This window comes from Sturnira hondurensis, unplaced genomic scaffold (genome assembly GCF_014824575.4).
Source record: "Sturnira hondurensis isolate 20B ecotype Veracruz unplaced genomic scaffold, ASM1482457v3 Scaffold0004136, whole genome shotgun sequence".
In the NCBI taxonomy this organism is placed as follows: Eukaryota; Metazoa; Chordata; class Mammalia; order Chiroptera; family Phyllostomidae; genus Sturnira; species Sturnira hondurensis.
In genome coordinates this window covers 21,131,482-21,156,939 of record NW_028076767.1, presented here as the reverse complement: position 1 = coordinate 21,156,939, position 25,458 = coordinate 21,131,482, and the positions used below count along the sequence as shown (strand labels likewise).

General features: G+C 40.3%; 1 protein-coding gene and 1 pseudogene across 2 annotated transcripts in view; one reads left to right on the top strand and one right to left on the bottom strand.

Annotated features, from left to right (window-relative positions):
* Positions 1-25,458, bottom strand: part of PHF20 (PHD finger protein 20) — a 104,874-nt gene that overhangs the window by 61,888 nt on the left and 17,528 nt on the right. Inside the window, exons 2-4 of one of the 2 annotated variants that reach the window (XM_037043974.1) lie at positions 19,950-20,064; positions 5,840-6,011; positions 4,298-4,382 (exon numbers count right to left, since the gene is read on the bottom strand). In XM_037043974.1, coding sequence (XP_036899869.1) covers positions 4,298-4,382; positions 5,840-6,011; positions 19,950-20,032 — 340 coding nt within the window. In that variant the 5' untranslated portion in view covers positions 20,033-20,064. Of the gene's footprint in view, positions 1-4,297; positions 4,383-5,839; positions 6,012-8,619; positions 8,796-19,949; positions 20,065-25,458 lie in introns of those variants that run through there. The other variant, XM_037043973.1, reaches the window with a different exon arrangement.
* On the top strand, positions 20,371-21,637 carry LOC118985968 (60S ribosomal protein L24-like; annotated as a pseudogene).

The window sequence follows — 25,458 nt, the reverse complement described above, 5'->3', positions numbered from 1 at the left end:
AAACCCTGCTCCAGAGAGACAGCCTGGTACTGTGGGAACTGCAGTTCAGGAACTCTGCAATCCCACACACCTCCATGCAGACCTGAACTCTACCATTTATGTATGTGCTCTGTAACCTCAAGCAATCTCTTCTGTGAGCTCAGTTCCTCATCTGTTAAATGAGGATCGAGCCGATGGCAACAATCTTTCCATGTCTGATCAGAGAATGAAATTGCTTAGCAAAGGGATTGTCACAGAGCAAGGGATCAATAGTGGTTCTATCCAAGTCACTTTTAAAACAGAAGCACCAACCCCTCCCCCCATAGAAGATATCAATAAAAGCCAAGCTAGCACTCACAAACATGAGCCTAAACCTCCCTTTTGATCTCTGTGCAAAGCTGTTCACATAGGCCCAACATGCCTGTATTTTAAATGCAGAATCAGTTACAAAGTAAAGAAAACCAAAAATAGTAACTGCTTTCACAAGAGACTCTAGAAATAAGGCCATTTCCATAAGATCTCCTGCTGTAAACAAAGTCTTCAGTCAATGAACCAAAAAGATTGAACTGAGAGGAAGGGTAGGGCAGGAATGTAACCCAAAAATATGCATTTAACTTTAAGGAAGAGGGACCTGATTAGCCTGCTCACACAAGTTAAAGAACCACAGATCAACAGGAAGAAACAATTCCTCATTTTGTTGTAAATGCAAACCTACTTTCAGTTTCCTCACCACTGGGAGCACAAAGCACTGAGGGACAAGTGCCTCTGCCACCACTGGCATAAAAAAGGGGAGCTGAGCAGCCCCAGCAAAGAGCTGAGATCAACTCACCAGAGATGGCTTCTGACCAAAGATTCCCTGGAACCAGAATCCTGTGTTTTACTATAACACAGACCCAGGGTCTACAAGGCTACCAGGTGTGACTACCTTCTCACTAAATGATGATTAGTTACCATTACCAAAGAACCATTCCAGGTGAAGAGAGCTAAGTAACATGGCACTGTCCTCCCCCATTTCCAAGTGCTAACTAACTCCCTCAAGAAACTCTAAAGTTGGTTATTTAGTTGTAATGCAATCATGCCAGACTCCAAAAGCCAGCAGCTGTTGCTCTCCACTCCAGGTAGAGGCCCCACCCACCAGCCTGCTCAGTCAATAATCAGCCTGAGCAAAACCAACAGAAGAGTAACAAGAAAACCAGACCAAGCTTTCCAAAGATCAATTTACAGAGTATGACTTTGCTATATCACCAGCGTCCTCTTGGCAGCACCGACAAGACAGAATGACTTTTACAGGATAAAGGGGGACCTTGCCAGCAAAGCTTCTACTCACAGCGCCATTAAGCTGTTGTGACCCCTGCTACACGTGAAACTGAGGCAGGGCAGAAAATAACAGGGAAAGAACGAAATGAGAGCCCAGGATTTTTCCTTCCAATCCTGCAATGCTAGGATGAATTATAATGAACTATAAACTGCATACCAGCTCCCATTGATGAAATCTAACCCAAAGGCAGCACCTAAGGGTCATTATTTCCTCTCAAAATATCTGAGCTCCCAGAAAGGCTAGCTTTCTCTCGCAATGCACGGTTTAGTAAAAATACCACCCAACCAGTTCCACTAACTTTCAGGACTTCCCCTTCCCCATGTTCTTCTCTCCTCCCCCTTCCAATTACTCTCAAGAACCAGTAAGGGTACCAGCATAATACAGGACTTCAGAATCAAGAACTAGAGAAAACAGGTTATGGCAGAAATCTCCATTCATTTTCAATGTCCTTCAATTAATTAAAATTCATTGAACAGAAGTCAGAGCTGATGGAACTTATATACTAGGGCAGCAAATAACTTGTTTTCTGAACAACCATTACTTCCAGACTCTTCCTCCTACAATTTTAGTTCACGAAGAAAATAAACTGAAAAGTTTTTTTAGAAAAGTTTGTAAAGCTCTGGTTGCTCCAGTTTAAAATACATTGTAACACCTTAATAATGTCCTGGCTGGTGTGCTTCAGTGGACTGAGTGCTGGCCTGCAAACCAAAGGGTCATGGGTTCAATTCCCAGCCAGGGAACATGCCTGGGTTGCAGGACAGGTCCCCAGTTACAGGGCATATGAGAGGCAATCATACATTGATGTCTCTCCCTCTCTTTCTCCCTCCCTTCCCCTCTCTCTAAAAATACCTAAAACTTTTTTCAAAACTTAATTAACTATGGAAAACAACATGGCTAGTGACTTATATCCCTTAAGTGATTGTTTCAAGATTTCAGACACATAAACACACAACCATTACCTGTAGACAGGGGTCTCTGCTCACTCCCCTTATGATTTATCTGCACCATCTGCTCCTGCCCTGCCCTCTCCTGGAGGATCTATCTCAACACCTCATTCAGCCCTTCAGATATCAGATGCCTTTACTACCTCCCCCAAGACACGCCCACCCCTCTGTGAGACAGCAACCAGGGCTCTCCAACTCCTCTTCCTCGACCCACCCCTCCTTTGCCACTCCCTCATCCAATCTCCTTCACCTCATTTCTGTTCTCCATGTGACTCTGAGACATCACTGGAACAAAAAAAATGCTGCTTCCTTTCTGCTACCTCCCTTACCTACAGAGTCACCCATGTGACTACTCACAATTTTCATTTGCTCTAAGGAGTAGCCATTTACCCAAGAGGAAAAAAGCACCAATTTATATTATTCTGGGGGAAAATATAACTTAATCAGCATAAATCAACCTAATAGACTCAGGAATACATCCAGGTACATGAAGAACATCTGTATTTCATGTCATAATTTAAATACAGTAAAAGCAGGACAATTATTAATCTTGAAAATGAGACTGAAAAAGTATGTCTTTTACTAAAAGGATCTGAGGCACTTTAATAACATACAAGCTTTCCTTCATGATAAGTTTTTAGATTAATGTCAATATATGAAAAGTAGTAACCATATTTTATTTTGAACACAAGCTTACAAAAGTAATTTAAGGAAACAAGGAACTATCCAAAAATGGCCCTGACTGACGTGGCTCCATTGGTTGGGCATCGTCCTGCAAACAGAAAAATCACAGGTCCAATTCCCAGTCAGGGCACATGCCTGCGTTGCAGGTTCAGTTCTCAGTCTGGGACCACATGAAAGGCAATTGATTGATGTTTCTCCCACATCAATATTTCTCTCCCTTTCCCTCTCTCTAAAAAAAAGTAAATAAAATTTTTATTAAAAAATAAACTATCCAAAAATATTTAATCAACCATAAACTGGAGGATCAGTAACTGCTTGGACAACTAAAAGATGCAACATTGCTTCAGAGGCCTGAAGCACAAGGACTGTGCTTGAAGGATCACCTACATCTGACACAGGAGTGAACCGCCATCTACCAACCACACTTGCCCAACAAGTTGCAAGGGGTGGGGAGGTGAATGTAGCAAGAGAGAAACTAAAATTTCTGCTACATGCAAATGAATGTTCATTTTTGATCGTTTCAACCCATCCTCCCTCAAAACTTCTTGGTCAGCCCAAGGCCCAGCATTTAGTGCTGAATAAACACTTAAATAACTTCATGGAATGAATAGTCAATCTGGCCTTGCAATCACCCCCAACAATAGTACTAACAGGCTTGATTACCCTAAGTACTCATTATAGAAAAGATAAATGAACCATAAACATCCTGGTAGAAAATGCTATTTAAAAAATATTTTTAAAAGGTATCACTTGAACCCAGAGTCTGCTGTCTGAGTGTCAGGATGCTGTACGAACATCTTACGTCCCTCCTCTTGCCTTTGTAACAGCAGAATGGGCCTCTATGGGTCACAGTTCTCGTCCTGATTCCTCACACGTTCTAAACTCTGGCAAAGGCACCCCAAATCGGTGCTCTAAATCCCAGCACCCCAATCAACCAGCAACTGTGACATTACAGAACACCCTCAATCACCATACATGCACAAAGCACATTTTTAAGAAATGTTTGTTGGTGTTCACTTCACTTCTAGGCTGTTCACAAGTAAGTAAAAGGAATATCAGGGACTTATTTCACTAATTGTATTAGGAACTCCTAGACAGCAAGAATCTACACACTGTCCAGCAGAATGACAGATGAGCCATGACTATTTTAGAAAACAATGACTAAAATTTAGAAAGCAAACAATCAAACTCCCCTATTTAACCCAGCTTTCTCTCCATTTGTAATTTCTTCCTAACTCCTGACATAGTGATTACCTTGAAGAGAGAGAATTCCTAGGCAATAAATACATACTGAAAATACACTATCAAACTCTAATGTATCAAACTCCCTCCTAAGTCATGAGTAAAAATAATTACAACTCAAATGCCTTACCATCCTTGTTAACAGCAGTGACTTTGGCTGGATAAAAACGACAATCAGACCAGCAAGCAAGGACCTGCTCATTTATTTGAAATTCCTAAAAGACATAAAAAAAAAATCCTGTTACCAATTCAATTTCACAGGATACACATAGTACCAGAATTCATAAAATGCTAGAACTCACAACAGCAGGAACAAGAGATAGCTACTGGAATGGAGGAAGTTATTGCTGCTCCTCAGCACTAAGAGTCAAAACAAAAGGGCTAGACAAAAGACCTTTCCCCTCCCAGGCGGTGTGAACGGTGCAGCACAGCACTGATGACAATCCTATCCTGTCCCATCCACACTTTAAACGGTCTTTTGCCAAAGAACACCTACTCACTTTTAATACTTCATACTGTTTTCCCAGTACATAGTTTGCATTCACACATTTTGTAGAATAAATATTGAGCAATTAAATTGGACAATAGTAAACAATCCTAAATTGCCAGGGAGGGGGGCGGGCAGTGTAGATGCCTAACAAGAGTTCAAGTTCCCTGGTCAGAGTTAAAATAGAAAACAACCCTGGATCCAAAGGTAGCAAGATCTCTACAGATGTCCCATGTACATTTAAAAAAACTCAAAACTGTCCTGGCTGGTATAGCTCAGTGGATTGACCACCGACTATGAATCAAAGAGCCGCAGGTTTGATTCCCAGTCAGGACACATGCCTAGCGTGCAGGCCAGGTCCCCAGTAGGGGCCATGTGAGAGGTAACCACACACTGATGTTTCTCTACCTCTCCTTCTTCCGTCCCTTCCTCTCTCTCTAAAAATAAATAAGTAAAATCTTTTTTAAAAAAAACTAAAAACTAATACCATATCCTTAATTCTGAAGTCAATGAAAGCTCCAAGCACAGTGATGAAATTTAAAAACAGAAATAGAGTCCAATCAATTCCAAGTGTTTCAAGGACTTATAAAAGACCTTGAGGTCCTGCCCAAGTAGCTCAGTTGGTTAGAGCATCATCCCTATACACCGGATTGTGGGTTAGATCCCCAGTCAGGGCACACACAAGAATCAGCCAATGAATGCATAAACAAGTAGAAAGACAAATTAATGTTCCCTTTCCCTTTCTTTCTTTCTCTTTTTCTCCCTTGCCTTCCTCTCTAAAATCAATAAATAAAATTTTTTTTACAAAAGGCCTTCATATGAAGCTAGCACAGTACTTCACATGGAATGATTGCTTACTAAATGTTCAAAAAGCAGATCAGCTTAATAAATGACCTAAAAGTATACAGTGATGAAAAAGAGATAATGAAGTCCCCGTGAATCATCAGTGAGGTTTCAACCAAGTCAGTTTATAAGTGATCACGTCAATAACAACATTCAAGCAGATGACAACTGGAATTCTTTCAGAGCCCTGGGAACCCTGGGGATCTCAGGTTTGCAACTACAGGCCTAAATAAAAGATTGGTCCCCAGTTGACTGACTTTCACCTGGAAATCAAAGGTTGGAACATGAAGTGCCCAATGGCTGATACAGCTCATTACTGAACTTCCAAGATCTGTTACTCACAGAAGATCCTTCCTCTTCATGTAAGCCTTCTTTTCTCAGCTGTATTTTCTCTAAAGGGCGTAAATAAGGACTGTCCCAGCAGAACCACTCGTCATAACGATGGTTCCAACGCTTGAAATGGATGAGTACTTTTCCTTCTTCGTAGTCAATATCTTCTATGTGAGCTGGATACCTGAGTCAGAAAAAAAAATTGAAATGCCTTTAAACACCCACCCAAAATATCTACAACAGTACCCTTCCAAACCTCTTTCCAAAGGAGTAGATTACCAAAGTACTAAATAAAACCCACCATTTAAAGGCTGTGCATAACTGTATCCAACCATAAATTATGGAAGCCAACAGACATGGGGTTCAAATCCCAACCTTGATATTCCTTGGTTTATGGACTATTAAATTAACCCTACAAAGTTCCCTCATGTGAAGTGGAGGAAGGATACCCAGCACACTGGGTTGTAATGTAAGTTAGACAAGATGACAAACACACAAGTCCAGAGCACAAAAAAAAACAGGGAGTAAACATTTAACAACTAGATTATATTTTACATGTGCCAGTAAATTAGAACGACCATGCAACCTAGACTGTATTAGGCACTTTCAATTTTAAGAATGTTGCAGTCCACAGAGTGGAATACTATGTGGTTGTTAAAAAGCAAAATGGTTCTATGTCATGCCATGAAAAGCTCTCCAAGATGAACTATTAAATGAAAAGAGCAAGGTATAGAACACAGTGTATGATAAGTTACTATTTATTGTTTAAAAATCCACCCTCCATTCCACCCTCCTTCTAGATTGAGAGTTGAGAAAACTAACAACTACCATTTCCCTGCCTCCCTTACAACTGGTAATGAAGGCAACTACAGTGGCCCAAAGCCCAAAGTGCAAGGCCCCTTAAACTTTCATGTACAATAATTGTCAGGAGAGCTTGTTAAAAAGCAGTTTATGACTCAGTAAGTGGGGCTAGGGACTAAGATACTTAAACCAGCTCCCAGGTGATATACTGATGTGCTAGTTTGCAGTAGCAAAGAGCTAATGTCTAGTCACTAGCTTCCTGTGTGTGTGTCAAAGAGCAGTGGTGGCGGTAGCACTAGTGACTTCCTGATCCCCAGATCAGAGCCTCAGTGGTGGGTCCTTCAAACTGATTCTCTAAGGGCAGCCCCTGAAGCCTTACTCCTCCCACCATTCCAACAATTTATAAGTACCCAATTTCTTGTGTTAAATCCTTTTGTGGTTAAAGAACCCAGAGTGGTTTCTGTTCCTAGCATTTAAACCTTACTGATACGAGAGAAACTGGGTCTGGGGATGGGAAGAGGCAAAAGTGGGACAGAAACTTTGCAGTGTTATCTTTTAATACTTTTTTCAGTTTTCAACCATATAAATGTATTGCTCACTCCAAAAATAAATAAATGGTTAAAAATAAAAAAAAATAATTATTGCATGCAACTCTTCCCTTAGTCAGATTGCTATTCTAATTCAAGAAAGTTTAGATTCTACCAATATTTTCTCCTTGCAACTTGGATCTGCACCATTTTCTTCTTTTCTTATATCCAGCACCTAGTACCCCGCTGTGCTAATAAACTGTGCTACCCGAAATAAATAGACCCACTGCTTCTGTCTACACAATGTCTTCCTCAATCCTACACTAGTATTCTTTAAAGAAATTTGCTTGGTGTTAATCTATCACAGTAGGCTACAGATACTGGGCATAAATGTTCACCATAAATGTTCACCATATGAATTCCACTCTTTCTGCTCTTCCCCAAAGGTCACATGTCCTGTCGATTCTCCAATTTCAAGGCTCTATAACTCCAACTACCCACTCCAATTTCCATCACTCTTCAAGTTCAGGCCCACATCACTTCATGTGGGTCTTTCCCACAGAGGACTGATAGGGTATGCTTCTCAAAATTGTTTATGGTACCATGCAGACATTAATTGCTGAAAAAATATAACTGAAGGAACTAAAACAGCCCTGAAACTTGTCTCCCTACTCCAATCCAACTGGCATAAAGCTACTATAAAAACAAGATGTCTTGACAGCAGAACAGCTAATTGTAAGATCTGATGAAGCTGAGTAGTACAACTGTGGGAGACAAAAGAAGTTCCCTCTCTGTAAAATGTGGAGGACATGGATATCTCAATTATATTCCTCTTGTCCTATCATTCATTCAGCCTACCAGAGACTAGTGAGCCTTCCTAAAATAATACAACCTGCCCTAACACACTCCCACTCAAAGCCCTTTTGTAATGGTTTACTATCTCTAGCAATAATTTTCAAACACAGGCCTCTGGACCAATTCATAAAATTAATTTTTCACAGAACTATAAATTTATTTAATTTACAGAACTTTTCTTTATACAAAAATCATATTCTTTTCAACTTCTTGGAGCTTAAATATATTCTTAATTAAAACAGTGGTAACTGTTTTTAATTCCCTTACTAATATTATGCAGCCATTAAAAAGAATGAGGCAGCTCTCTATGTACTGATTTTAAAAGATTCTAAGTGGGAAAGAAATCAACTCAAGATGCAAAATGCTATTGGAACAAACTACTATTTTTTTAATTGACTTAGAAGAAGGGGAAGACAGAGAAAGAGAGAGAGATCCATTTGTTATTCCACTTACTGATATATTTTCATTGCTTGGTTCTTGCATGTGCCCCAACCAGGGGGATTGAACCCACAACCCTGGCATACTGGAATGACTCTCTAACTGAGCTACCCAGCCAGGCCCTACACTAATATTTCTTTGGAGGAAAGGAGAGAGCTAATGCATTCCTACCTGTTTTTAAATGCGTGGGCTATCTCTGGAAGGATGATCAAGCAACCCAGTTTGCCTCTTGGGAGGGGAACTGGATAGTTAAGAAACTGGAGAGGAAGTATGAGAGTTAATTTATTCAATGTATATCCTTTTGTATGTTTTGAATATCGTACCATGAGCATGTATTATCTATAAAACGTATATAATTATACACTTATTTTAATATTCTTATTAGGCAAAATTAAAAGTTGGTAACTTCAGGACAAACCTTAAATTCTCTTGCACTGGTCAGTGTCTCTCAAAAGTCTGGGAAGTTTGGCCCTGGCTGGTATGTCACAGAAGACTGAGCACTAGCTTAATAACTGAAAGGTTGCCAGTTCGATTCCTGGTCAGGGCACGTGCCTGGGTTGAGGGCCACATCCCCAGCTGGGAGTATATGAGAGGCAACCAATCAATGTTTCTCTCACACATCTCTGTTTCTCTCCCTTTCTTTCTTCCTCCCTTCCCTTCGCTCTAAAAATAAATTTACAAAGTCTGGATCTATAGAATCAACTCCAAATTTCTAGGCTTGCAACTTCTGCTGCACACACTTAGAGTCTGAAGGACCTCTGGGCCCTTGGATAGCCTATTCTTCCTTGCTCAAAAAACTTCACAGGACACAGGCATCCCACTATCTGCAGGCTACAAGAAACTCTCTAGGTGAATCAACAGTAACCAAAGAGTCGGCAAGGTATCCCTAAGGAGAAGGTGGTTCTCCCTATTTCTCTAAAGGGATGCAAGTCACTCACAGAGGATGGAGAAACCCAACTGCATTTAAGAGAACAGAGAGAGAGCTGATCTTAGAGATCAACCTAGTAAGACTTGGTGGAGCACAATTGCTAGCTGCCCTGAGAACAGTTCAACTTCATCAGTCAACAGAACTTTATTAAGTGATTTTGGTTCAGTCAGTCAATTCCAGGTCTTGGAAGGAATTATAAGACATACATGTTCTGGGCCCTGCCCTTGTGGAAAAAAAGACGCATGAACCAATTAAGCTTTACAACTATTAGGGTGAACCATTTGAAACTGCTGATATAAAGTCTCTCTCCTCTTTCTCCCTCCTTTCCCCTCTCTCTAAAAATAAATAAAGAAAATAAAGAAATGAGCTCTCAAGTCATGAAAAGACATGAAAAGCAATCTTAAATTAATATTACTGAATGAAAGCAGCCAATCCAAAAAGTCTACATTCTGTATGTGTGTCCAACTAGATGACATTATGGAAAAGGCAAAACTATAGAGACAGTAAAAAGATCAGTGATTGTCAGGGGTTAGAGGAAGAAGAGACAAATCAGAGGAATTTTAGGTCAGTGAAACTATCCTGTGTAATACGGTAATAGTGGATACATGTCTTTTATACATTTGTCAAAACCCACAGAATATGCAACACCAAAAGCGAACCCTAATATAAACTCTGGACTTTGGATGATAATGATGTGTCAATGTGGATTCATCAATTATAACAAATGTTATCACTCTGGTGAAAGCTGTTGACAGCAGGTAAGGCTATGTATGTGTGAAGGCAAGGGATGGGGATTCTATTTTCCGCTCAATTTTACTGTGAACCTAAAACTGCTCTACAAAATAAGATCTTTTTCTTTTAATCCCATATACTGACTGCCAACTCCCATATTTCTACCTCTAACTCAGAGCTCATACCTGAACACTCGACTCAGTTATTCAATGATCTGCTCAATCTCTCTACTTGGTTATCTATAAGGAATCCTACATTTAACATGTACAAAAACAAACTGCTGATTTTCCAATTTCAGCAAATAGTAATCCTACTAATATTTAGAGCAAAAGTCCTTTGAATCATCCTTGACTCGTCTGTCTCTCAAGATGTCATCAATAAATCTGTCAGCTATACCTTCAAAAAATTACCCACACTCTGTCACTTCTCATCATCTCTACCACTGTTTTTCAGTTCAAGCCACCTTTAATCCAACTATAAGAGACTCCTTACTAATTCTCCTTATTTCTGCCTGTGCCTGCTTACTGCATATTCTACATAGAATAACCACAGCTACTTTTAATAACTGAAATCAAATCATGTCATTTCCCTGTTTAAAATCTTTCAATGACTTCCTATTAGAGTTAGAATAAAGTCCAAACCCCCGTTTATGGACAGTCTGGCTCCTGCTGACATTTGTGGACTTCTTTCCTACCTTTGACCCCTCACTCTTCACCCTCCTTCTATTCCTTGAACATACCCAACATTCTGTGCCTTGGCTGCCTCTGCTTGGAATTCTCTTCCTCTGGACACCAACCTGGATCACTCCCTCACTTTGGATCTCTACTCAAATGTATCCTTGCCAGACAGACCTTTTCTAAGCATCCCCTATATAAAAACCACCCCTCATACACAGAAAGTCACTCTTCTACTTATCAGTACTTATTCCTCTCCCTAGTATTTATTACCACCTAACTTCACAGGTATAGATCTGTTTGTTTATGGTCTATCTACCTCCACTGGAATGTCAGCTCCTAAAAACTGGGGTCTATGTCTGTCTTAACAACTACTCTACCTCCAGCATCTAGCACTGAATGAATGACCTGGCATCAACTCATTTTTTGAAGCCCTCTGAAATTCCCACACATGAAATTAATTGTTCTCCCCCAGGGGTGTGGACATGTGTAAATATTACCTCATGATATAATTAATTTCTGGGACTTTACTCTCCCAGATATCCTTTATAGGTAGGTATAAAACACAGCATGCAGAACAAAGCCATACCTTGTCATGTTCGGAAGCCAGACTCGCCAGATTCAAATCCAAAACCCACTCCTTACGAGATACACAACTTTGGGCAACTTACTTAACCACTCTGTGCCTCTGATTCCTAACATATAAAACGGTAATCATAAAAGTACCACTCCATAGTGTTGTGAGAATTGAATGGGGTTTAACATGTATAACCTTTAGATTTGTGCCTAGCACAAAGTAAATCACTCAATAAATACGAGCTATTAGCGAAGACATAAGCATGAGACTATATGATTAACAGTCCTTGGCTGGCAGTGCTAAAAGCCAAAGCCAAATATCCCTCTAGCCTCTAGATTTCTTAAAGGACCTATGTGATTTTTCTTCATTCCAAAGTGCCTAGCATTATACCTGACTCACAGGAGATACTCATGTATGCAGAAACCTCAGAAATGAAAGATTACTGGAAAAAAACAGCTGGTACCAGATGTAAAGAGGTATGAACCAGGGATTTAGACTTGATCAGTGCAAATAATCCTAATGAAAAAGATATAGTAGGAGAGCTAAAGACATTATGAAATTCAGATTTTAAAACCCTCTGTAAAAGAACTAGAAGGATACCATGATCAATTTAAATGAAAACAAATTAGTGGAAATGTACCAAAAAGTCATGAAAGCAACAGAGAGAAAAAGCTTTTTTTCACTCTGTTCAGAGTAAGAACAGGAAAGGCCAGTCCTACTGTTCAGGGCAGATGGTATGCTCCTGACAGATGACAGGAAGAAGGCGAAGGCGGCAGAACAGCAGCTTCCATTCTATACACCGAGCATCATTAAGGAAACTGTAGCTTCTCACATGTTAGTTCACATACACAACCCTAGAGGTAAAAGGGCAAGCAGGATTACCCTGCCTACAGAATAGGAAAAGGATATGTGGAAAGCTCACCCCAAAGTGGTAGGTCCCAAATTATAACATGGATTCTCACCACTATTCCAGTCTGTTTGGTGAGATAAACTGCTTTGAGAACTAACAATCTCCATGAAAAAATCCAAATCTATATATAAACTCCCTTTAATAAAATTAAAATCCGCCCTGGATGGTGTGGCTCAGTGGATTGAGTGCCGACCTGTGAACCAAAGGGTAGCCAGTTCGATTCTCAGTCAGGGCACAGGCCGGGGTTGCGGGCCAGGTCCCCAGCTAGGGGAGCACAAGAGGCAATCACACAATGACGTTTCTCTCTCTCTATTTCTCCCTCCTTTCCCCTCTCTCTAAAAATAAGTAAATAAAATCTTTTAAAAAAATTAAAATCCTAATTTCATGATTTCTTGGGGATCCTATAATTGAAGAAAAGCTGGCTTGGATGATTTCCAAATAAATTCTGGTGAGATAAAAAGAACACTGGCATCATAGAGAGCTAAGTAAGTCTTAGATCCAGTTATAACTAATCTGTGCCTTGAGCAAGTCATTTTACCTCTGCACTTCAGGCCCAAATGGCTTTGCTCTGGGGGGTGTTAAATGAGATAGCCGAAGTAAAGCAATTAAAGCCATCAGCACCATGCTGATTAAATGTTAGCTATCATTGGTATTGTTGTTACCCTAACAAAAATATAATATTGGCTGTTCTGTATCCTGTCACTGCAGTACACAAAGGTGAAAGAAAAACTAAGCTTCTGTATAAGCAACAGAAACAAAATAAATCAAAGATATAAACATGAAACCCATTTCACCCATTCCAGGTCACAATTGTTTCTCCATACACTTCTACTGTTTACTTTAACCCTTTCATGACTTGCTTTGTTTGTTTTTGGTTTTACAACTAGCCACAAATAAAGAAAATATGGAAACGTACCTAAAAAAAAATCACTTGAGAAAGGAACCACTTGGCAGGCACCATGGTCTCTGGGTCAGATCAGTGGGGGCGCAAATCCTAGGTCTACCACTCACCAGCTACAAAATTTGGGACAATAGACTTGCACAACTCTGAGCCTCGGCTTCTTCCCTCATTTACAAAATTGGAACAATAAATAACCTGATAGCTTGCTGAGAAAATTTAACAGAGAAGCTACATGTGAACGGCCTGACACAAAGTCAGTCCTTTACCTAATTGTTATCTAATTCTGCAATTTTTTAAAAAAATTTCTCTCAGGCTTAATATGTAAGCAAGCAATCAAAATAACCTAGGAAAATGTCTTCCTACAATCATTTGGAGCTCGGTCAACAAATATTTTATTGAGCACCTATTATATACCATGTGCAATTTTGAGGCACTGGAGATATATCAGTGAACACAGTACAGGATCCGGCAGAAATAAGGCCTGCTTGAATGTGGTTGGAAGGGTAATATGGGTGTAGTAATTCATAGTTTTAATTTGAACATTTCACCTAAAATGTCATATGATATGCTTGAGTGTGATACTGTTATGCTATAGAATTGCATGCTTACAATTTTGTAATAAAAGGTTTTATAATAACAAAGGGGCATTATTTGTGCTGGACCCTGTAGCTAGTCCACCTATGGCTGCCTTCAAAATACACCCATTACATCTTTTTCTAATGGCTAGTAACTGTTCACTCAGCAGCCTTGCCTGGGCAGAGAGGTAGACCTTCCACCTTGCTGCATTCTCTGGCTGGACCATGCCACCATCTTAGCTCCGCAAGTCAGCAAAACCACTGATTGGGATATTTACTTGGGTACTGCAGTGAGTCACTGGCACCCTGAACAGCAAGAGTGGCACTGCCAAGCTCCTTCCCTGGGAACTACAATCAGCATCAAGCCACCATAGCTTTGAACTGTGTCTCTTTGGAACTGAACTTGCTCAATAGGCAGAGAGAACCACCTTCTCTCTTCAAAGATATAAGAGAACTTGCTCAGTAGAAGAAAAAGGTCCAAAAGCCTTCTCTAAAAGGGTGAGAAGGAGTAGCAATGAGGCACATTCAACATTGAGTGTGCCTCTGATTGCTGCTCCTATCAATTCTACTATCATCTGAACGTGCCAAAGAAGCAAACTATAAGCGCATGTGACAAACGAGAGTGACCTTATAAGAAGAGGCCAGAGAGCTTATCTGGATCTCTTTCTGCCCCATGACAGCAGAAGGAGAAGTGGGCAATGTGCAACTATGAAGAGAAGTAATTTCTGTTTAAAAGACGCCAAGTCTTTTGTTTCAGCCAAAAATGACTAAGACATCACCTGACCCTACCCATGAACTATCTGATTGGGCTCTACACCGTGAAAAGGTGGCTATGGATACACAAGGGGAAAAAGGTTTTAAACAAATAAAATAATTAGGACAATCTAAATGTGAGGTGCCTCTAGAAAGGAGTGAGAAGTGGCATCACAATGGGATGCTTTGAACCACTCCAGAATATAAAATTAACCCTCATGAAAGTGTTTTGAGTAAAAACTACCATAAAAATGGAAGACATTCTTAGACCCCCACCTACAGGCAGGCTATCAATCTCTACTGAAGAAAGGCAGATAAAGCTCTGACTCAACCTTCACAAGTGACGATACTCAGACCATTCTGAATTTCATCCTGCCTCCTCCCATCACCAATGCCTCCGAGACCAAAACAAGGCAGTGTCTTCCCTCACTGCTCGTACTGCACACTGCTAGCTCCCCACACTGGAGCTCTCCTGCTGTCCCTGAGGATGAGACTTGCAGAACCCTCTTCACACCCAAGCTACAGACATTCAGAGAACTGCTAGCTCACACTTGTTTGTTGACCCTGGTGGCTGCACTGTTATAGAATCTGGCTTCACCAATGGCTGCTTAGGGTGGCCAGACAACAGCACATGAAAATGTTAAATGCTCTTTGGGGTTAACTTTAACCAATAATGAATGGGAGACCAAAAAAATCCAGGTAAATTCTTCTTTTCCTTGCCCCTAGCCAATAAAATCCCATGTGACCACCTGTATCTTCTGGTACAAGTGTGTCAATTCCGCAATGCACCGCATTCTTGCCTTCTCTGCCTTACTCTCCCTCTAGCCACATATTTTTGTTTCTGTAGTGTTGTACATAACACATTCACACATTAAATAAAATAAGTATGTATGTCTTTAAAAAAAGTGGCTACTAACTGACCACAGATCTAAACCTATCACCACCTCTGTGCCTTCACCACACTTAACCCAGCCAGGCAGTGATTAATTAGGAATACTAAGACAAGACTCTTCATGGGAGATAAGACTCTTGACTACAACTTTGGCTTAAAGACTCTTTATCTTCTCCAAAACTTTCTGAGAACCGCACTGCAGTCTAAGACTTCCCAACTTCTTTATCTCTCCTCCACAGGAGTCAGACTTGCAAAGTAGTCTGACAGCTCTTCCAGCCTCTCCATCTCAGTCTGCATTTTACCTTACAGGCAGTTTCCAAATAAATCAATTGCATTCCTTCTTAGGAGAATCCAATATAACATATTAGCCCTCACTAAGCTTGCAGTCTAGTGGGGAAAGACTGATAAACAAGTCCACAAATAATCAAGTCAAATAATTTATAATTGACAAAGGTGTAGCATGAGAAAATTCTTTGAAGTGTTCTGTATTCTTTTAGTTGTGATGCTTAAAAGAATCTATGTGTTTGGGGGGATGGGCTGGGATGGGAGTAAAAGAGAAACTGTACTTAAACAATAATTAAATTAAAAAAGAAAAAAGAATCTATGTGTTAAAACTCGTAGGTATGTACATCAACAAACGGGAAAATGTTACTATATGTGCATTAAAAATTTTTAATGTAGAAATAAAATTATACTGTAAGATTATTAAAAAGGAACTCACATTATTTAATTTGAACTCCTGATTAACTTATAACAGAAATTAAATATATGTAAATTTATATTACAAGCCCTGGCTGGTGTGATTCAGTGGATTGGGTGCTGGCCTGTGAACTGAAAGGCTGCCAGTTTGATTTCCAGTTGGGGGAACCACTGTTCCTCATCACTAGGATAAGATAAAGAATATCATCTCTCACCATTTTATTTTTTTAAATATTTTATTTATTTAAGTTTAGAGGGGAAGGGAAGGAGAGAGGGAGAGAAACACCAATGTATGGTTGCCTCTCGTGCGTCCCCTGCTGGGAACTGGCCTGCAACCCAGGCATGTGCCCTAACTGGGAATCGAACCGCAATACTGTGGCCCGCACTCAATCCACTGAGCTACACCAGCCAGGGCATCTCTCACCATTTTAAAGGTATTATTTGTCCCTGTGAAAATATTAAGTAATTTGTGAGGATACTTTAGAACATGTCAATATCCTGTTACCTCCCCCCATACCATTTAGATAATGATTTTAGCAGCCACTAACAATCCCTGTCTGATAAGTTACTACAATAATTGTGGAAGTTTCACAACCAACAATAAAGAGTAGCAAAACCAGAAAGTCTGTCAAAGGCAAGGGTTGATAAGGATGTGGAAAAATAGGAAATTTTATGTACTACTGGTGGGAATGTAGTTTACTAGAAGCACTTTGGACATCTATTTGGTAGTTCCCAGGAAAATACATTTTGGTTTTTGTATTAACAAATGTATTTGTTAATACATTTGTTTGTATTAACAAATTCACAGAAGTAGGTTTATCAAACTGCAATTCATGACCCATTAGAAGATTATAAAATCAAATTAATGCTTCTTGACCACCACTTCTGTGTGTATGTTAAGGAAATATTCAAACACAGAAGAAAAACATCAGAGTATAATGCTTGTAATAATGTTAAGGACTTTCATAAAATTTTTGCTTCAGTTAAATTTATATGTGTGTGTGCAAATATATCTATATACAAAGAAAGAGAAAAATAAAAAAGGAAATATTATATGTATATAAAAACAAAAAGAAAAGAAAAATTTTGTATGTATGTATGGGCAGGTACCACACTGGACTTAAAAATATATTTCTTACTATATAGGTTGTGTTCAAAAACATTTGAAAGCCACTATCCAATGTGCCATTCTTGGCACATATGCACAAAAGAGACACTTGCAGAGATGTTCACAGTAGCACTGTGTTTTATAAAGTGAAAAATTTAAATCTAAATATCCATCAATAGACCCTGGCCAGTGTAGCTCAGTAAATTGAGTGCTGGCCTGAGAACCAAAGGGTTGCCAGTTTGATTCCTAGACACACGACTGGGTTGCAGGCCAGGACCCCAACAGGGGGCACACGAGAGGCAACCACACACTGATGTTTTCTTCTCTCCCTCCCTTCCCCTCTCTCTAAAAAGAAATAAATACATTTTTAAAAAATAAGTAAATAAATATCCATCAACAGGGGACTAAATAAACAATATATGGTACATTCATACAGTGGACTCTATACATAAGTTAGAATGGATATCTTATACATCAATATGAATAGATTAAAAAATGAGATATAGAAAAGAAACAAACAATATGATACCACTTACATAAATATTTTGGACACACCTTAAAAGATTCTACTATTTACGAATACATATATATATAGTAAAAATGTAAAAACATGAACAGAAACTATACAACGAACTTCAGGATGTTGGCTGACTGTATGGAATATAGGGAGGGGAACTGAACTGGAAAGGGTATAAAGGTACTTCCATTTTACCAGAAATATTTTATGTCTTTTTTCTTAAAAAATAGAAATAAAACAAAATGGTAACATTTATTAATTCTGAGTGATAAGTACACAAATTATTTTATGGTTAACTGTACTTTTTTACTTTTTCTATATTTTAAGGGTTTTTCCTAAATCTAAAAAGAATTCCTACGGCTGCTAGTCTCTCACCTGGCAGGAGGCAGCCCTGGGTCAGCTCTGCTGGATCCTGGCAGGGCCCCAGCACCCCACTCCAAGGTCTGCCAAAGGTCCAAGGCCACAGCAATCTAAATGTGCTGTTCCACTGCAAACCCCAGAAGCCAGTTCCTCCAGGCAGCAGTGAGGTCCCTTGAATCCATCTCAGGAGACCACCACTGCCTGTTCCTCAAGCCTTTCCCCTAACAAAGAGCCTCACGAGGAGGAGGAAGATGCACAATGCAAAACTAGAGAACAATCAGCAGAAGATGCAGAAGACAGGACTTCCTGAACTCCTGTTTATTCACAGAGGACACACAGTCAAGATATCAGACTTTAGCTGGAACCCCAAATGAGCCATGGGTCACTTGCTCAATGTCTGAGGATAACATCATGCAGATATGGCAAATGACTAAAATATTTACAATAATAAAGACTCAGGTGTCACAACATCAGAATTGGAGGGACAAGGATCTTAAACCCAAAGTATGAGAAATGTTTCTGTTGAATGTAATGCTGATATGAATGCTTGCTTTATCAAGCACCAAAAAAAAAAAACCCACAAAAAAACATTGTATAGTAGCAAATGTTAAGTGGGATGGCATATGGCGTTCTTCACCTTCTGATTCTAGCACTTTCAAGTATGCTACTGCATTCTGTATCATATCGTAGCTCTTAGAGAAGAAACGCTGCTAAGAAAGAACATCACAGTTGTTTTAAAACAGAAGTAGCAGGGTACTGCCTTTGAGTCAACTATTTTAAGTTCTTGTTTTCTGGATCTAAGGGCTTAATGTTCCTGAATATGCAAGAATAACTTTTACACTTTCCCCCTCCAATACTTGTTCATTGGCTTTACAGAAAACAAAGTTAAAAAAAATTTCTTCCCTTTATTAAAGCTGTCTTCAAAAGATACTAAGGGAAACCGAAAAGGGGAAAATCATTACAGATAAAACAAACAACCTAAAAACAACTAGGTGTTCCTAGAGTCTCCAATTCTTCTATCAAGTCTCCCAACCCTAAAAGGCAGCAAAGACATCTTCTGCCCCAACCATTTCCCTGCTTTTCTTCTGCTACCCTCAAAACTAAGCAGCCTATTCTGATAAACCCCACAAAACGCTACACTCTTCCTTATAAAAACTCAGAAAGGTTTGAGTTCTGAAACCCCCACCTTCACCTTGAGAATTAACAAATAACCAAATTCTAGAATGTCCTCAACAACTATCATCATTTTATAGTTTATAGGACCTTTCCCCACATTTCCTATCATTTGATTCTCAGAAAAAACCCTGTGAGGTCAATACAATTAATTACCTACATTTACAGATGAAGCTGATGCTCGAAGCAGCTAATTACCAGCCAGAGGTCACAAGTCAATGACAAAGACTACAACCCCTCAGCTTCTGACTCTTCCTACAATACAACAATTAAATTTCAACCATACAACATACCCAAAAACCAGAGGGGTTGTTCACAACACAATAGCTGTTCTGATCCAACCCCTTTTCTTCATTCTTCCATCCCTGATCTTTCTCTCCTCTCCTCTCCCAGACAGGCAGCCAAAGCAAAAGAGATGCCACTATTAACTCTTCCCTTCCCTGTAGCCACTTACGCTTCTTTCTCTCTTAACTCCTTCAGATGAAGAGGCAGGAAGAGGAAACAAGTATAAACAAGAGGTCACAGAATGGTCCCCCTGACACAAGGGTCCCTGTACCACAGCTCTAGACTTAAGTCTCCTTCCACCTTCCGAGAGTCGGAGTAGGACAACACCTCAGAAAACCCCAGACTACCCCTCTTTATTAGTGCTGGCAAGAGTCCTTTACTGAAGGGATTTAATTAACAGAAAAATGTTAAAAGTACCAGTTTTTTAATCGGTCCCGGGCTTCCAACTGGGCTCCCACTTCAAAGCTGATTCCTCGTCTGTTAGGTGGATGCTTTGTCATTTTCAGTCATCAACAGGGCTGCCTTTATTCTCCTGAAAAAGCCAATTAAATATTTATGAAACTTAGGCAAAGTCTGCCCAGAGTGTAGCATCATTCACTACACATAACAGACAAACAGGCATTATTCAAACCACAAAGCTTCAGGAAACCCTGTCTGCTTGACCCTATTAACCAATGTCACCCTAATACATTTAATTTTTTTGATTAAGAAGAAAAAACAAAACTTTGTGCCCTCTTTCACTCCTGCCCTCATCCTAACAAAGGTGTGTCCTCCCTCTACTGGTTCCTTCTCTATTATGCAACATCTTGTAGTCTCTGGAACTGTGAAGGGAAAGGACATGCCTAAAAGGGGTCCCCTCAGAATACCAAGAAAACAATTAATTATTCTCATGGTGAAATTTATTCATTTGCTGAAGTAGTCACCAAATATCTGCTGACTAACTATTTGGAAAAACGGTACCAAAAGAGACACAATGCCTGCCCTCATGAAACCTCCATTCCATTGGGGAAGGACAAAAATGTAGCCAGTGAACAGATAAATGAATTAACTGCAAGCTATAACTGCTATGAATGTTTAGAACTACAAAGGAAGCAAACAAAAGCTGAGACAGTGATTTCTGGCCCTACGTTCAGAAGGCTGGACAAGAAAGATTTATTTAGTTTCTCACCATCTTGCCTTCTTTCCGGCAGGCGTGGCCAAGAAGGTCAAGCTGTGCAGTTTCAGTGGGTACAAGAACTACCCTGGACACAAGAAGCATTACACCAGGACCGACAGGGAGGTTTTCCTATTTATTATTTATTTACTTGGGAAAGAAGGGAGGAGAGGGAGAGAAACACCAGGTAGAGAAACACTGATCCAATGCCTCTTGTACACCCCCAACTATGGTCCTGGCCTGCAACCCTGGCATATGCCCTGACCAGGAACTGAACCAGCGACCTTTCACTTTGAGGGACAATGCCCAACCAACTGAGCCACAGCAGCCAAGGCATAGTTTTCCAATTTCTTTTTTTTTTAAGATTTTTATTTATTTATTTTTAGAGAGGGGAAGGGAGGAAGAAAGGGAGAGAAACATCAATGTGTGGTTGCCTCTTATGTGGCCCCCACAGGGGACCTGGCCCACAACCCAGGCATGTGCCATGACTGGGAATAGAACCTGCGACCCCTTGGTTCATAGCCTGCACTCAATCCACTGAGCTATGCCAGCCAGGGCAGCTTTCCAATTTCTTAATGTAAAATACAAGTGGGCATTCCTTTCCAGGAGGAATCCTCGACAGACAAACTGGACTGCCCTCCACAGGAGAAAGCACAAAATGGGACAATTGGAAGAAACTCAAAAGAAAAGAACCTGCTGTGTAGTCAAATTCCAGACGGCCATCACTGTTGCGTGTCTTGCTGATATAATGGCCAAGAAGAATCAGAAACCTGAAGTTAGGAAAGCTCAAAAAGAACAAGCTACGAGGGCTGTCAGGGAAGCAAAAAAGGCTAAGCAAGCATCTGAAAAGATAGAAAGACAGCAGTGGCTGCTGCTAAGGCTCCCACAAAGGCAGCACCTGAGCAGAAGACTAAAGCCTGTGAAGGTTTCTGCGCCCCCCACCCCATGTTAAGGGAAAACGCCAAGTTAGCAGATCAGATTTTTTACATGAAGACCTGACTATTAAAAAAAAAAGATTTATACTTTTTATCTATTTATACTTTCCACTTCTTCTTAAGTCCATTCTCACAATATTATTTTCCTAAGAAATTCTTTATCGAGCTTTTGGGTACTGGGATTAGTAGTAATTTTCTATGTGAGTAAAATCTATCCTTAGGGGCTACTGGTGGTTTTGATGGAGATGGAGCCACTCTTGAGCTCTCAGGGCATTTGAGCAGCAAGCTACTACAAGCAACTCCACACTGCAAGCTACTCCTAACTAAATTCTTTCCCATTAAGCTTTGGATCTCAATAGCCTGCAGTGCCTCATCTGCCCCATAGCAGGACGACAATCTCTGCAATGGAAGAATGCAGAAAAATCACCGAAGTGGACCCTCATATCTGCTGTGTAATAAATACCATCACATATTAAAAGACTTTGCTTGCAATATATTATATGAAAAGGCAGAATGCAAAATTACACAAATTTGAGCTCACATTAAAACTCGTGTGCATTTAAAAAAGACTGGAAGGAAAAAAACAGGCTGTAGGTGACTGTCCTTTTCCTCACAAACAGTTTCTTAAATTTATAAACTTTTTCACAACAGAAATTTTCCATAAGGGAGCAAAAAGTATAGACTTCCGGCCAAGATGGAGGCATAGGTGGAAATACTGTGCCTCCTCACACAACCAAGTTTAAAGACAACAAAGTTTTAGTAACAAAAATACAACCAAAACACAGAAAATTGAACTATACAGAAGTCAGACAACAACAAACCATTCAGCCAGACCAGTAAGAGGGGCGGAGCCAGCAGCTGGCACAGCGGGGGTGTTGCACAGGAAAACTCGGCCAGACCGACCCAGGCACGCAGGCGGTGGCTAGCAGATCCCAGGCACAGGGCGGCAACAGGTGGACCCAGTGAGGGCGCAAGGTGGCAGGCTGACTGCAGTCACACATTCGTGCACAGATAAACCAGGCGAAGGAGTGGAGTGAGACAGACCGAAAAAGGGTCCAGCGGCAGGAAGCAGCAGAGGGGACCACCATTGCCCCTCTTCAACCCCACCCCCACCTACAGTGTCACAACCCAGCGAATGAGTTGCCCCACCCTGGTGAACACCTAGGGCTCTGCCCCTCATGCATAACAGGCACTAACAGACCAAAACATTATGCCTCAAGAAGAACAGCTCAAAGCTCCAGAGCCAAGACTTCCAAGTGACCAAGAAATAGCCAACCCATCAGATGCACAGTTCAAAATACTAGTGATCAGGATGCTCACAGAACTAGTTGATTCTAGTCACAAATTAGAGGAAAAAATGAAGACTAAACTAATTGAAATGAAGGGAAATGCACAGGAAACCAATACTGATGGAAAGGAAACTGGGACTCAAATCAATCGAGTGGACCAGAAGGAAGAAAAAAATGACCAAACAGAAAAGTATGAAGAAACAAAATTCAAAAAGATGAGGAGAGGCTTAGGAACCTTCAGGACATCTTTAAACGTTACATCCAAACGTTTAAAAGCGGAAACCCAACATCCGAATTATAGGGGTACCAGAAGGGGAAGAGAAGCAGCTACGAGTGGAAAACTTATTTGAACAAATAATAAAGGAGAACTTCCCCAGTCTGGCAAAGGAAATAGACTTCCAGGAAATCCAGGAAGCTCAAAGAGTCCCAAAGAAGTTGGACCCAAGAAGGAACACACCAAGGCACATCATCATTACATTAGCCAAGATGAAAATGAAGGAGAGAATCCTAGAAGCAGCAAGGGATAAGGGGACAGTCACCTACAAAGGAGTGCCCATCAGACTGATTTCTCAAAAGAGACCTTACAGGCAAAGAAGAGGCTGGAAAGAAGTATTCCAAGTCATGAAATCCAAAGACCTACAGTCAAGATTGCTCTATTCAGCAAATCTTTCACTTAGAATGGAAGGGCAAATAAAGTGCTTCCCAGATAAAGTCGAGTTCAAGGAGTTCATCATCACCAAGCCCTTATTATATGAAATGTTAAAGGGACTTATCTAAGAAAAAGAAGATAAAAAATACAAACAGTGAAAGGACAGCAAACTCACAGTTATTAACAACCACACCTAAAACAAAAGCAAACTAAGAGGACAGCTAGATTAGGAGTGGAACCATAGAAATGGAGATCACATGGAGGGTTAGCAACAGGGGAGTGGGAGGAGAAGAAGGGGGGAGAAGGTACAGAGAATAAGTAGCATAGATGGTAGGTAGAAAATAGACAGGGGGAGGGCAAGAACAGTATGGGAAATATAGAATCTAAAGAACTTGAGACACATGGACATAAACTAAAGGGGGGGAAGGGGGGAGGGGTGTACAGGGGGGAGGGGAATGAAGGGGGAAATAGAACAACTGTAATGGTATAATCAATAAAATATATTTTAAAAAAAGAACTTATGACACATGGACATAAACTAAAGGGGGGGAATGGTGGAGGGGTGTGCAGGGTGGGGGAAAATAGGACAACTGTAACGGCATAATCAATAAAATATATATTTTTTAAAAAGTGTAATATGAAGGATAAGCTACCTATTAACCAACCCATTACACAAGTCTGATATCGGGGAGCACACAAAGCAAATCAAACTAAGTCAGAACGGTAGACAGTTGTAATTAGAGAAGCGGAAACCCAATAGTCAAACTGAAAAGCTGTTAGGAGTGTTTCATATGAACCCTAGGAAAGGGAGTCAGAGGTCTGAGGGACTTTACCTAATACACTCTGGAAAAATAAGATAGCAAATCTGATATAAGGAAACCAATCAGTAGAAGCCCTCATTTGGCTTGCCTGAAATACCACATCAAATTATCTTTTCATCTCTGACCTTCTGCATCCCAAGTAATATTCAGATTAACAGTTTGGCTCCCAGATTATATGAAATTGTGGTGCCAAACAAGAAAAAAGGCACAGTGGCATTGAACACTCACTGAACTGCTAGTGAAACAGGGATGGTGATGATAATGGTATCTATCTGCAGGCAGTTGTGTGAGAGAATTAATGAGATAATCCATTTAAGGAGGACAGAGGTAATACAAAATAAGGCCTCCATAGGTAGTAGATATTAATAATTCTATTATCACAAAATAAGGCTTAAAGTTATTCCGCTAAGGTTCAGGTGCTAAGAGTCAGGCCCCAGGACAAAAGCCCAGGTCTACTTGATTTCTTTTCTTTTTTTTTTTAATATTTTATTTATTTATTTTTAGAGGGGAAGGGAAGGAGAGAGGAAGAGAAACATCAATCTATGGTTGCTTCTGGTGCATCCCCTGCTGGGAACTGACCCCTGCCGGGAACAGGCCTGCAACCCAGGCATGTGCCCTGACTGGGAATTGAACCGCGATCGTCTGGTTCACAGGCCCGCGCTCAGTCCACTGAGCTACACCAGCCAGGGCCTTGATTTCTGAATTAATACTTTTATCGTACAACTCCCCTGTCCCAAGTACCCCAGGAGACTGTCAATTAAAATACAAGAGTGTGGGAGCAAGGCAGTGGATGAATAAAGATGAGTAAATTATTCACAATGGCTCAAGAAAAACAGTTCCTCTGGAGCCTAAATTGTCAGAAGGTCTTCCTTATAGTGAACTAAACCATGCTTGATTTTAGCTGACCAATTTGTTTGAAGTTTTATTCTCCAGTAGCTTAGAGAACAAGACTAAGGACTAATCTGGCTTTCAAGTCCCATCCTCAATCTTCCCTCCACTCCTCTGGGGGTGGCAGAATTTGTTTTCAAATTTCACATTAATTCATTGAACAAACAACTAGTGAGTACTCTTAGAATGTC